This window comes from Salvia miltiorrhiza, chromosome 2 (assembly GCF_028751815.1).
Source record: "Salvia miltiorrhiza cultivar Shanhuang (shh) chromosome 2, IMPLAD_Smil_shh, whole genome shotgun sequence".
NCBI lineage: Eukaryota > Viridiplantae > Streptophyta > Magnoliopsida > Lamiales > Lamiaceae > Salvia > Salvia miltiorrhiza.
In genome coordinates, this window is record NC_080388.1 from 58,146,854 (window position 1) to 58,161,517 (window position 14,664).

Here is a 14,664-nt window from a genome sequence, read left to right on the forward strand (position 1 = left end):
TCAAGCAAACACCCTCGTAGTAGCATGAGAGACGCCATTCTTTTGATAAAAAGTGTTTTGACTTATCACCATTAATTGTGTGGTGTAACAGAAACATCAAACAATTCCAAAGTGAGACAAAAGAGGAGTCAAGAGAGTTACCAACACAAAACAGATCATGTTGGAGGAAGCCAAAAACATGGGATGAGCTGACGATGATTGATGAGTCCATCACCACTATGTCAAGATTATGCTAAGACACACTCACACAAGCAACAAATCTTTGGTTTTGAGATGGTCAAACAAGCATGCAATCGTGCTTGATGAAGATAAGACTTTCTTGTTGACTTCACTGCACCTTTCTTGTTTGAACACATTCCTAACACTATGATTGATACCTAAAATTAAATCATACTACTTTGGTAAGAAAAGCAATGCATATAGTTGTTAACTAGAACTTGTCATCTATTGGCAAGAATATTTATGAGATCTCTATTTACATAATGCATAGTGTCTACCATTGATAGTCAGTATTACTAACATTTTTGCCCCATTCCCTTCTCTAACAATGACCTGCCAACTTCGTTTAGCTGTGTGATGCAGTTTAGAGTTTGAGAAGATTACGTGTAGATAATGCTTCCGAAATGGTCACATAGTTTGTAAGGGAAAGACCATGAACGTCGGTAGATCAACTGACCTAGATCCCGCTCTTATGGTCTTGACAGCAATATCAGTAGATCATGTGATCTTGGTGATTTCTATGGCATGACTGGACATCCTGCCTTAAGAATCATATGTTAAAAAGACGAATCAGTACAAATGTTCAATTCGGCTCCTCATGAATTCTTGCAACACGATAATTCAGTTTACGCACCCAACTTGGCATACTCGAAGAAAATTGACAGATCATGAAATTCTTCACCAATTCCAATTTAAAATGCATCCCAACAATTAGGTCTAAACAAGTTTCTCGTATTATTGTTTGATATTTGTTTAATTCATAATTTATGGTAAATAGTCCTAAAGATCCTAGATAGCCAACTTAGTGGTAGAGACTTAATAGTAGTAAATCTCTGCATAAAGGACTGAAGATGATGCATACAATTACCTGGGTCCTGGACATAGTTTTATGATTTTCTTTCTAAGTTTCTCCATCATCTATTCCATTAGTTCGTCGTCATCATCTATATCGTCAATTGGAATATCTTCACTGCAAACAGATCCTGCAGTAGTACTATAATTAAAATACAACTGTTGAAAGCATTTGTCTTCATGACTCATACGTAATGTAGTTTGTCAGAGTTGTTTATATGCAAGTTAAGTAGATTAACAAGAAAATTTAAAATAAGCATCATTGTAGAAGTTACCTCTGGAAACAAGTGATCCAGAACTTTGTAGCTCCCGTGATTCAGAATAGGTGTCGAGGCAATATTGAAGTCCTAGCAACTCTAAGAAAGCTTCTGTTTGAGGGTTCCGACAATGTCCTGCAGTAAAAAGTAAATGAAAACATCATAAGATAGTAATCTAACACTCTGCAACTTCAAATACAAAGCATTCCATTGCAATCTTCACTCACGCGGTTGTGGGGAACATTTCAATCAAGATCATAGTTAGTTTTCTCATAAGTAAAGCCGTATCAAAAGAAAGCCGAGGGAAACTAGAATTATATGATGTCAATAGTGTGAATAAAGATAGATTGCATTATTTTCACCTGGTATCTAGATAATTGCTTCAGTTGTATAATTTATTCTTGAATCAAAACACATATTTTGAGTTATACTTAAATGATGCCCTGCTTGTCATTATCAAGGTAGTGTTCTAACCAATAATATGAAACATAAATGGGAGATAAGAAGTGGTATTGTAGTGCCAACACTCACCAGAGGGGAAATTGCTAACGACAGACTGATATGGATTGTGGCATGGTGCAGTTTGAACAAACTCAAAGGGTCTGCTGCCTCGTGTTTGAAGCTTATTCTTCACAAATTGACGGCACTCTTCAATGTTGAGGGTAGCATCACTATGGAGTAGATAAGATTACCAATTAAAAATAAAAATTTAAAATTTAAAATAATAAAAGAAATCATGCTCAAGTATATTTTTATGAGGAAAATCGATGTACCAACCTAAATTTTGCGGGCGCTCTAGTCCGAGGGAAGATTGGGTTAAACTTCTTTGTGATTGCAAGCCATTCTTCATCATAGTGGAGTTCATAAGGCCCTGGCTCTGATTCAATTTCAAAAATCTGTAACATTTAAAGAGTTAGCTGAGCAAATACTTAAACCAACCAGTAATTTCCGTGAGAAAGAGGACGAGTAACAACCTGCAAAAATTTTCTTCCGGCGATGCACTTATCAAGGGCAAGAAATTTTGTTAGAGAGCCGCCATTGCCATGTTGAACAAGAGCAGGAAATTTGCAGTGTAGATGCGCGGAGAACCAGTAAGGAGGCATCAACTTAGCCAGCAAATCTGCAGCAGCTCGACTTCCCAATGTTCCTTCTGAAATCTGGATAACAAGTTTTTAGATTTAAATAAAAATGCTTTAAATATCAATGAAGTCACAAATTATAACTAATTCTTATATTTCATAACTCATGTTATAAACAAAAAGTACTTCACTCTATTGCGTCAACTTTCAAGGTACGTAGAGTCCTCATAGCACATGCAAAGAATGATCTACACTCCCTCTATCCAAACATCAACACACTTATATCTCTTTAGTAACATCCAAAACCAAACAAGTTTCCATTTTTATTTTGGACCTTCTTGATCAAAGAAATTATATAATGCTACTATCTCACAAATACTAATACCATACAAACATAAATTGCACAGATATATGTTACTCCATATGAACTGAATTTCTTACTCTTTTTTAGATGTGTCAGACAAGCTCCGTTTTCACAAAAGAGGTTTTAAAAATAACATTTCCAACTCTAAACCTTAGTGCAAATAACAAATATTCAGAACCCCACAAATCCAATACAAATCAAGACTTGAATCTAACAATGTGAAAAAACCTAGATTGTATAATCCCTTCCACTACTGTTTCCTCTCTGGCCATATTTGATTCTTACCGTAGCACATTAATCAATAAAATAATACCACCCTAAAAATTGATTCACTTATATAAATCCAGGACCAACCTCGGAAAGTCGAAGGCATTAACATGTACTTGTGTAGTACTCCAGAGATAGGCTACATACAGATGGACAAAAGACACAGCTCTCTAGTTGCACAGATATCAATCACAAAAGGCAATTTGGAGTGAGTGAGCACAATAGTTTCAGTACAAGACATTGGAAAGTTCAAACATGTAGCAGTCCTAGTAATCAAGTGTTCAAAAAAGAATTACTACACTAGAAGAGTGAAATAGTTATCCAATTTACAGGAAGGTCCAACTTAGCCTTCAAATCTTGATCATATTCATACATACATGCTTTTATTCACCCACTACAAAAATTATAAATTTTTGAAAATTATAGCATTAACACAAGGCAGAAAGATATAATATCTTCATGTTACCTCTCTCTCGAAAAAGGGTTTTTGGCGTATAAGATTTCTCACGTTCCCATGGTCAGTAATTCCACAAGGCCAATCATGAGAAAGGAATATATCAATGGGCTCCTGAACTTGCATGAGCTTATGTACGTCATACTCGCGCACATGATATATAGACCTGATGTCTTGTTCATTGTAAGGCAGCTTCTCATAATGTCCTGTTTACAAGACCAATTCAGCCTTCGTGTTGTGATAAGACACCCATGAAAACCATGCAAGATAAAAATTGGGGAAATTATAGGCATCAAAGAAAAACTGTCAAAGACAATTTCTATATAGTTCTTCAAACCACTTTGCTAAATAGTATAAATCATGATCACTTTGACTAAATATTAGCACCTCAATGTTTGTAGTAAATATAAATAGATGAAACATTTCAAAAAATTATAGAAATTACACCATCTGCACCATTGAAAAGTGATTAGTGATGGAGTAATCACTGATGCAGATACTATTACCTAAACGATAGTGATTTGCTTTATAAATTCCAGAAAGTCCACCAATACGAATATTTCCAAACTTCACTACTCCAGCAAATCCAAGAAAGTAGATTTGTGGTGCAGCCCATCCACCATAGTACCTGACACAACAAATAAATATAGTTGCAATCTGTATGAGAAATGTATAATCTGAACTGGTTGACCTTATTGTATAAGGATATATAGTTAATAATAACAAAAGTAGTTAAATCTGGAAGTAAAAGAACTGTACACTAACTAAAGTAGAATGAGATGTGAATGGGGTAATAGGGATAGAAATAAATTAACATTTATGGACAGTGGTATAAGAAAAATACCCCTCACCTACCCACCAAACAACAACAGAAAAGAAGACTCTGAAGGTTACTCATGGTAGTCAATCATAAACCTTCCCCAGTTTGTAGCCTCCTAAAAGAAAAAAGGATGGCAGATTAAAATCTATTGGTTTTATTCTCTTAGGATTCTATTTAATTTCCAGGTTCAGAAAGACAATTTGGTAATTTCAGTGATTTCAAAGGAGAGATCTTCTGCACCCCCAAAACATCTTAAAGACAAGTTTTTTCCCCCAAAGCCCCATTTTCATCATATGAATTATAATATACCAATCATAACAAGAATACTATAATTATTTGAATTCTAGGATCATTCTTACTGAATATATCAAAATACACAATTCTATACAGATATATGTATACTAACAAAATTAAAACATATTTGAAAAAGGCATATACAACAAACAATGTATCCAAAAATGGTACATCCTGACACGCTGTGCACATAAATAAATCACATCGTAGTTTCAGAGTGAACCAACTAAACACATTGCCTATGCATAATCTGTTCCACTGCCAAAATAGATTGTCACACGACGCCAAAATTAACACATTGCCTATGCATACTCTTTTGATCTCACAAGCAATTTGGCTCAAAGCAAACTTTGCAACATATAGAATATCCCGCAAATCCACAAAAGATGTCCCTAGGCCAGGGTTTACTTAATCCAAATGTACTGGTCCATTACCATAAACTAGCATTTGCACCATATGCAATGCACGGGAAACGTATTTATATTTTTATATTTATATAAAATTGATGCCAACTCAATTACATATTAATAAATATAATAAAAAAATAATAATTTTAACTGAATATATTTGAGCTGAATATTGATATTATGAAAAGGAAAATAATAAGTTAAAAATTGAAAATAAAAATAAAAATGATAAAGAATTGAAAAATAGATTTATTCAAAAAAAAAAGATGAGAAAGGAGGGAGTTTTTTATTTTATTTTAATCTTTAAATAAATATAACTTTTACATTTTAAATCAATTGTTTACAAAAAATATATCAAATTACAGCTCTTATTGTGATCAAATTACAGCTCTTATTGTGGTTCTGAAATAAATACCAAACTTACACTGCTTTTAATATCCAACAAGTTGGTTATCGGGAAAACTTATCCAGAACCTGATATTTATAATCTCCTGCAAAAAGTTAAACGTGGCATAATTTATGGGACAAAGGGAGTATGGTTTTTCCTTTCAGCTGCTTTGCTCTAAAATGAGAACTATGAAGAAAAGATGTTTAACCAAAAACTTCATTCATCAGATCAACTATTACATTTCAAAATAAAGAATAAATAAAAACTCGCAAACTTATGCGAGCAGCTCCAAGGTATTAATGCTATTATATTTTACTCACAATTCCCAAAGGTAGTTGGATGCTTCATGATTCCCGCCAATGAATATAGTTGGAAAGGGTGCTACTTTCTCCCCCGAGTAATACTTCCAGAAAGTTTTCATTGTCAGGTACTTAGGTGGCACATTTAAGCTGTCCAGATCTTTCTCATTCCGAACGGCCTGATAGAGCACAAATCATCTTAGTAAATGCACCGAGGAAACTTCGTCCCTTGCTATAAAAGCAAACAACTGTAGTACTGTCTAACCATAGAATTGTGGTCTAAACAATAACATATAGTTGAGATTAACAAGAATGAGGTGCCCACTATATGTGCATTTCTCAGTTTTAAAGGACAACGTTAGAAGACATTTCGAATCAAACATAGCAAAAAATAGGCAGATAAAAAGTGCAGGATTGCTTCAAATTTTGAAATGCATTGATACCCAAAATAATTGGGTAATATCACATTTTTCCCTCACGTAAGGCCAATTTTATGTCCGTGTCCTCACATTAGGGTCGCTAATAGCGTCATCATCTTTTAAATGGGTTCATATTAATGGTCCGACCACCGGTTTCGGGCTCGAATTTACCTACATGGTAGCCGGAAATCCACGCGAGCTTCTACATGGCAGCAGGAAGCCTATGCGTAAGCACATGGAATTTTAAAAAATGATGGGAAATGTATAGAAAACAACGTTGCATAAGTTAGGATCTAAAAGAATCAAAAGATTAGAGAACGACACTTCTCCAAATTAAGCTCTAATTCCCAAACTTGGTTCCATAGATCCCGACACCATCATCCGTAGGCGGTCCTACGGGATTTGCCGAGAGAGGACGACACTGCTCCAATCTCAGCCCTCTTCTTCTCTATTTCACCCAGCATCTTGTTCCCTTCTCAAGCGATTCCATCTCACAATAAGCCATGATCAACATTCCATATGAAAAATTAGCAGACACCAAACCAAAATTTCCCGAAAATTCATTGAAATAAAGAGGCACGCGATCATAAGCTTTGGAGTTAATACAAGCTAAGAAAAGACCATTGAAGGATAGAGTCGAGCAAGGGGTACCAAAATCGGTCATCTAATTGTATATTTGTATGTAGTGAGCGCATTGTTGATTATTCCAGCGACGGCGTAAGATTTAATGAGAGAGGAGACGAAGAGCACCTCAGTGATTTGGGGCTGGGATTTGAGGGAGGCCTCAATTTCGGAGAAGCAATGGGATTTGGCGAGGTGGAAGACCGCCAGTTCCTGGATGAGGCAGGCGGAGGCTGGCGGGACGGAGCCGTCATCGGCGCGGTGGAGGAGTAGACTTTGAGTGCCTCATCGGGGTCGTACACTTTTCTGAGTTGCTCCTTAGCTTCGAAGATGTTTGCGAATTTGGCAGCAATAGGCTCGGTGGCTGCGGCGATGGTTGAGAGATGGCGCGCACGGCATTTAATATGAATGGCATGAGAAAACGACGTCATTTGATCTTTTTACTATTTTTAAGTTAATCTATGACAACTATGCAATAGGGCCCGTTTTGGAGTGCCACATAAGCTTTCGGGCCCAAAATCCGATCATCAGGACACCATCGTCATAAATTTGCAACAGTGAGGACACCAGTATTAGCGACCCTAATGTGAGGACACGAACATAAAAGTGGCCTTAGGTGAGGGAAAAATGTGATATTTACCCCAAAATAATTCATGTCCCTCAAGCAGAAAGAACAAAGAACAATTTATTTCAGTTCTTTGCATCACCTATTCAATGACAGTGACAAAAACAGATAGAAATTTCATGAGCTTGCTGCTTCTGAACTAGTATAGAAATATTTGTCAGAAACTACTTATCTAAATTTAGTTTCAAAATAATGCCTGAGAGTCTATTAAATCAGACAAGAAGTGATCCGGTAGAAATATAACTTTTCTTGTCCATATTGGAGCAGTCATATGACCACTATGAGTCTCTAAAGAAGAGTTCTTAGAAAGAGGTTCCTGGAAGCATCAGCTGTAGTTGATAAACAGAACTATAGATCAAAGCGAAAAAAAATCTGACTGTAGTCTCTAAATCGCTTAAGCTAGCCTGTGTATGACAGGCAGAAGAATCCCCAACTTATGTGGCATATAAAATGTTAAGTTCAGTACATAAATTCTGTAAAGGTAAATAAAAGCTGACGAGGTGGAGGAACTCTAATTCACAGCACATAAAGTCGTGTTAACATGATGAGCATCCTGACATGTCTGGATGCACTTAAATTTTTATGAAAACAAGAGGCTTCAAGATTGAAAGCTATGACATGAACCTAACATCCTGAATAATAATAATAATTAATCAGAAAAATAACCTGCATCTAAGAAGTAAGACCCATTTATTGAATGTCAATGTTCTCACATAGTCACATTCAATAAATATCCTACATATATGACACAGTTCTTGCCCGATACTATTCATGGACATCAGTAAAAATACCAACGAAATCACAGCACAAGCTATACAGTCCCTGGATTAATATTAAGGTAATACACGTAGTATTTATAAAAGTAACAATCATCATGCCAATACTCTAATTTACCTGGAAGTCCCCACAGCAAATGAGAAGATCAATTTTGGTTTTTTCGATTTCTTGCAGGTGTAAAAGAGTAGCATATACATCGTCCAAATCACCATGCATGCACCCTTCCACAGCTATCTTCATCTATAACATAAACAGCAACGGACCTCAAAAACCAAAGATTATAATTTACACGTAAAATTTAGATGCATTTGATATATTCTTACTCAAGTTACAAAACACTGAAAATGTATACACCACCTATCAATGTCAAAGCATGCTAAAGTATAGAACAACCTATGCACAAAAGATTGTAGCATAATTACATTATTATTTATGCAGACTATAAATGCTTGAAATGTAAGGCACGAGCAGTATTACCAGATTGAACAGATATTTCATGTCATTGTTTGCAAAATTGACAACGGCCAAAGGGGTTAGTAGAAAGCTAACATGTAACAACTGACTCGGGATAGGCAAAGAAATTGAGAATCGGCATTTAGAATCAACTATAAAAAGGCTCAAGTAGAAGAGGTCTTGCAATACAAGGAGGAAATAATATAAATAGAAATTTTAATCCTATCATAAAATAACAACATTCTTACTGTCCATAAACTCCTACTCCCCAATCTCTATTCTCAATTCACACACTCATAGAGAATTAAGTTTCTAAGGCAACAAAATTAAGCTTGAACCTTGTAATGGGAAACTTCACAGTATGGAAGCAGCACAAAAAATCTTTTAACTATACCCGAAATTCAACAAAATGCCCAACCGATAATTGAACCAATCGGTTAGTCGGTTACCCAATTAGCCGAATCAAATAATTGGGTCGATTAATAGGTTAACCAAAATAGATGGAGAGGTTCAAATTAGAACCCTAATTTAAACTAAGAACATAGAACAATTCTTAGCCCTTCGATCGTGAACTCTTTAATCACATTCACGAAAGAATTCTTTAGTTCTAGGATCCTAAATCCAAATAGATGTATAGTATATCATAAACAATATATGTCAATTCAAAGGAAACTCGATGACAAAAGAGAACTCCAATTTACTAAACATGAGATAACTAGTATCTAGCCTCCATGTGTTGGAAGAAATGACATTAGCCTAAAAATACAATCTTTACTACGGGAAATGCAAAAATATCAAAAGACCATAAGCTGCAAACTGCAAAGTAAGATAACCTCGGCCAAACAGGCGGCGACAGTGCTCGATGAGGGCTGCGGCAGCGGTGGTGGCGTGTCTGTGTCTGTCGTCTGAACAGAGCAGCACGGCAGCAGGGCGGGGGCAGGGGCGTCGCCGGCGTCGGAGGCCTTCAGGCAAGGGGTGAGAGTGTGCAGTGAGCGCGAGAATGAGAATTTCGAAGACGGAGGTCAGAGAGTGAGCTTGAGAAACGGATAAAGGAGATTCATTTCAGATACCTAATCCCTATCTATACATATATATATATATCAAAGCAAAGAAATCAGATACATAGATTTCGCGCCTAAGCAACATCCAAAAAAAAAACGTAGGATAATAATCATTTAATCACCTTATTGGTTTCAAGCAAAGTATCCACGATATCAAGTCACGGACTAATAGGTTTCTTAACATCTTAATAAATTGAATGACTTACTGCTGGCTGACGGAGGCGGACTGGTGCTGCGGTGCAGCTGGGCGGACTTCTGCAGGCTTGCTGCGCTGCTGCCGACGTGCTGTGCTGCGGCTGCTACCGGAGGAGACGGGGCGGGGCGGTCCGGCGGCGGCGAGCAAGAGAGAAGAGGGCGGGAGCGAGAATTTTGGGCTGAGTTTTATTCTTAATTTTATTTAACCAGCAAGTTGGGCTGAGAATTTTTTGGGCCATGAATTTCAAGTAATTATTGGTTTCGATTTTGAGAAAAATATTTTATATAATTAGTTATAAATAATAAAAAGATTGTTTTAAAAAAAATAATAATAAAAAGATAGTTAAATTGAATAGTTTTAAATAATGCAATGTAAGTATCTGAATGAAATTTATTTGTAATATCAAATAGCACGTGAATTTTATATTTGGTGGGTTCATTTTATTACTAAATTTTTTGTGTGGACTATTTTTATTTAAAATAGCTACTGACCCAATTGTGCTTATAGACATGTTTTAATTGAGAGAACTTTAAAAATGTTCAAATTAAAATAGTAAAAATAAAAATCTCAAAAACAAATTAGTACAAATAAAAATTATCTATTTAAAGTGCGTTATCATTGATGGAAAATAGTGGAAATGGAATACATATTATCTCCCTTTTCCACTCTTTTCACACTTTTTCTAACCGTGAATTCAAATTTGCAACCAAGATTATTTTCAACTGTGAATTCTAAATTTAAAACTCGAATTCACAACAAATACTATTTTGAGTTGTGAATTCTAGTTTTAAAAAACACTAATTCACAACTAAGACTATTTCCAATTGTGAATTCTAAATTTAAAACTCTAATTCACAATTAAGACTATTTCGAGTTGTAATTCAAGTTTGAATTCACAACCAATAATATTTCTAGTTGTAAATTATTATAAAACTATAATTCACAACCAACCTATTCGTGTTATGAATTTAATTTTAAAATTCAAATTCACAACTAACTGAGTTGTGAATTCATCGTTATTTTAGAACTATCATACAAACATCACAAAACTCTCAATTCAAATAAAAATAATTTAACAGTTTACCTTTGCTTTGCTGAAATTATCAATACACTGATGATTTTTACAAGGATTACAATCAACCTATATTCAAGTTGTGCATTCAAGTTTTAAAATTCGAATTCACAACCAAGACAACTAGTTGTGAATTCAAGTTTTAAAACTCAAGTTCACAACCAACACTAACGATGCAGATGTGGATTCAAGGACATTAACCATATAAACTCGTATTCACAATATTTTGACAACACACAATCTCATATATTTAATTAAATCTACAACAATTTATCCACAAATCGAGCAACACTTCCACCATAGTCTTATTCCTCACCACATAATCATCATCTCTATTATCCATCATTGATGTGTGATTTCCATTAATGTGAATTTTGTCGATCAAGAAAAAATGACTATTTTTTAGATGCAGTTTTGAGAAAGCATGACGACGAGTAATCGAAAAATCATGATCGTGGTGGATCAGAGCATCGTGTCAAAGAGCGTGGTGCAAAGAGAGAGAGAGAGAGAGAGAGTATTGAAAAAATAATGGGAGAAGCAAAATTAATATACAAAAATAAGTACGCCCTCTCGTGCATTTGCACGGACTACGATATATTTATTCATTTCATAAAAATTATAAATTATATAAAAATATCAAAATATTATTATCTATGAGTTAAATTAATTTGTAACAAAAAAATTATGTTAATTTAAATATTAGTAATTGTTTTAATATAGTGTATAGTAACAATATTATCAACGTAATAAGAATAATATTAAATTTAATGAGTGTTGTATAACAACAATAATAATAATAATAATAATAATAATAATAATAATAATAATAATAATAATAATAATAATAAATTTATATATTGTAAAGCAAATAATTCAAGTCAATCATATTTTGAGCAAATAACACTAAATCATCAATATAACAAAATTAATAGTCGTCATTTAATATAACAATTATGGGCTTTAAAAGTCCAAATTGTATTATTGTTAAAAGTCCATATTTTAATAGCCCAAAACTAATTAAAAATTATGAAAAATATAAATAATATAAAAAGATACACATAACAATAAATCTATTTATATAAATAAATAAATAAATAATTAGTACACATAAATAAATAAATCTATATAATATTTTAAATTCTAATTTTAAGATACGTAACTAATTTTTTATTTACAAATCATATTAATTAATACAAATTTCATGTTCTTTGACTACATTAAAAATTACTATAATTTAAAATAGTTATAATTAAACAATCATGTAAACTTTTTTGAAATGAAAAAAAAATAATATCTATTTATTTTTTCACCAATAAGAGAAAACAAAATGAAAAAAAAAATATGATGTTCAATCAACATTATAGATAAATGGGAGAAAATAAAATTTAATTCTGACAATTTAAATGATCATAACTTATTCATTTAAGTTGAGATTTTTAGTTTCATGAATCAAGTTAACATCTTTTGAGAAAATAAAATAGAAAAAGAAGAGAGAATTTTTTATAGGAAAAATTAAGAAGGCAGAAAAAAAAAATGAAGGTAAAAAACTCATATTTAATATTCTATATAGATTAATTAGTTCTTAGTTTTTTTATTTTAATAAATACTTTTTTATTTTGAATCTTTGATTATATAAAAATAAATAATTTTATATATTGACTCTTATTATTATCTCACTTAGAGCATCTCCAGTACATGATGCTAATTGGTGGTCCCGACCTCAGCGACACCCCTCTCCAGTGCAATGCGCTATAAGTGGCGCTATAATTTTCATTTCCATTTCCATTTATTTCCAATTTTACTCTTCTATTTAAAAATCCAACATTTCATTAAAATTAAAAATTCAACATTATATTAATTAAAATAAAATCAAATACTTAAAATAAAATACAATAATTAAAAATAAAATTACACTATTTTTTACGGCTCAATCGGACCAAAACGAGACCAAATGTGTTCCTTCAAATCTGAAGTAAGTAAAGCGTGCATGTCGCGACCACATACGCTCGAAACTCTGGCAGAGCTCTTGTGCGAGGACGAGCTGCGGCTGAGCTACTTGAAACTTCATCGGTGACGTCTTCTTCCCATTCCAATGCATGCTCTCATTCGTCTTGGATGATCATATTGTGCAAAATAATGCACGTGAACATGATGTCGCTCAACTTCTCCTTCTTCCAAAGACGAGTTGGTCCTTTGATGATTGCCCAATGAGCTTGAAGCACGCCGAAAGCTGATTCAATGTCCTTGCGAGCCGCTTTCTGCATCAACTTAAATCTCATACTTTTCTTGTTAGATGGAAGTGGAGGACTTTTCATGTATGTGGGCCAATCGATCAAGTAGTACCCACTCGTGTAATAGGAGTTGCTGACTTGATATGTGATCGGTGGAGCCCTTCTTTCCCGTCGTACATTAAACAACAAAGATGCGTTGAGCACGTTGATACCGTTGTTTGAACCAGGAGTCCCAAAAAAAGCATGACAGATCCATAGATCTTGGGATGCGACAGCTTCGAGGATGATCGTTGGCTCCCCATGATCACCTCGAGTGTATGCTCCTTGCCACGCCACCAGACAATTCTTCCGCGCCCAGTGCGTGCAATCTAGGCTCCCTAGCATCCTCGAGAACTCGTGCGTTTTCTCGTGGTGAGCAAGATGCCTTTGGTAGTCGGTGGGCGTCGGTCTCCTTAAGTATTCTGCACCAAATAGTTGGATGATGACTCGACAGAATCTGCTCAAGCACTCCAACGAGGTAGACTCTGCAATCCGCAAGTACTCGTCGTATCGGTCAGTTGCACCTCTATTTTCCAGTTGACGAATAGCAACTGTGCATTTCTTGCAGCAGTGTGAAGTCGGGTCTGCCAAGTGCGTCAGTACATTGTTGGAAGTAAGGATCAGACTACACGACGTTGACGATGTGCAAAAACAAGGGGCGGCGCATACTGAAACGGGCGCCAAAAAAATGAAATCGGCGTGGACCGAATTTTCTGCAAAATAATCATCGTGGAGACGTTTTGCTCAGGCTTCACGATCCCGATGAATGTAAGCTTTTTTCTTCGGCCTCCTTCACCTAGGATGGCTTTCCAGCGAACCAATAATGTCGACAATTTCCTAAAATTGCGAAACAAGTTAGGCGAATTTTTGAGCATGTCTCTCGTTGCCGCTTGAAGATGACGACGAAGGTGGTGAAGATGATGATGAGGATGAAGGCATTTTGTTAAAGAAAAAAAGAAAATGTGGAAGAAGAATTAAGATGTGTGAATTGTGTTCGAAAAAAATGAGGTATTTATAGATATTAAAAGGGGGGGAAAGGACAAACAAGCCCGTTAAATTGCAATGGTACACTCATTAAAAAATCGAAAGTTTGCTGCAACGGCCCAATTTCAAACTTTAGACATTTTTTTATTATTAAATCGACGCTTGAATGGGACGCGCCTTACAAAAATAGCGTCCGTGATCGACACCATCATTTGGGCCACGCTCGAGCCAGATCGACACTCCAGCGCGACCACTATCCATCCGCGCCACCTCGGTTTGACGCTATCTCCTTAGATCTGGAGATGCTCTTAAGAGCACCCATATCAATCGACTCATCCGCCCAACTTGAGTCGATTTGGCAGATGAGTCGACCAATGCAGGGGGACGACTCGAGCTCGACTCATATAGATGAGCCAGGCTCATCTGTTATTTTGTGCAGGCGCGTGCAATGCACGCGTCATTAAAAAAAAAAAAAAACTTAATGGA

At 35.1% G+C, this 14,664-nt stretch overlaps 2 protein-coding genes across 10 annotated transcripts; both read right to left on the reverse strand.

The window, feature by feature from the left end:
- Positions 1 to 397: 397 nt before the first annotated feature.
- Positions 398 to 10,069, reverse strand: LOC131010632 (lariat debranching enzyme). 9 transcript variants are annotated; one of them, XM_057938250.1, is made up of 12 exons: positions 9,863 to 10,055; positions 9,429 to 9,557; positions 8,260 to 8,382; positions 5,722 to 5,879; positions 3,999 to 4,120; positions 3,505 to 3,698; positions 2,303 to 2,485; positions 2,106 to 2,224; positions 1,860 to 1,999; positions 1,347 to 1,463; positions 1,088 to 1,202; positions 398 to 757 (listed from the first exon to the last, which is right to left on the reverse strand). In XM_057938250.1, the coding sequence occupies exons 3-11, from the start codon at positions 8,380 to 8,382 to the stop codon at positions 1,138 to 1,140; spliced, it is 1,221 nt and encodes a 406-aa protein (XP_057794233.1). In that variant the 5' UTR covers positions 9,429 to 9,557; positions 9,863 to 10,055; the 3' UTR covers positions 398 to 757; positions 1,088 to 1,137. The 9 variants fall into 9 exon arrangements, with proteins under 9 accessions (XP_057794233.1, XP_057794230.1, XP_057794232.1 ...); XM_057938247.1 differs by having other exon boundaries at positions 398 to 761; XM_057938249.1 differs by having other exon boundaries at positions 9,429 to 9,629.
- Positions 10,070 to 13,026: 2,957 nt separating this feature from the next.
- On the reverse strand, positions 13,027 to 14,439 carry LOC131009802 (protein ALP1-like). The gene is made up of 2 exons (XM_057937209.1): positions 14,361 to 14,439; positions 13,027 to 13,778 (listed from the first exon to the last, which is right to left on the reverse strand). The coding sequence occupies exons 1-2, from the start codon at positions 14,437 to 14,439 to the stop codon at positions 13,027 to 13,029; spliced, it is 831 nt and encodes a 276-aa protein (XP_057793192.1).
- Between the last annotated feature and the right edge of the window lie 225 nt (positions 14,440 to 14,664).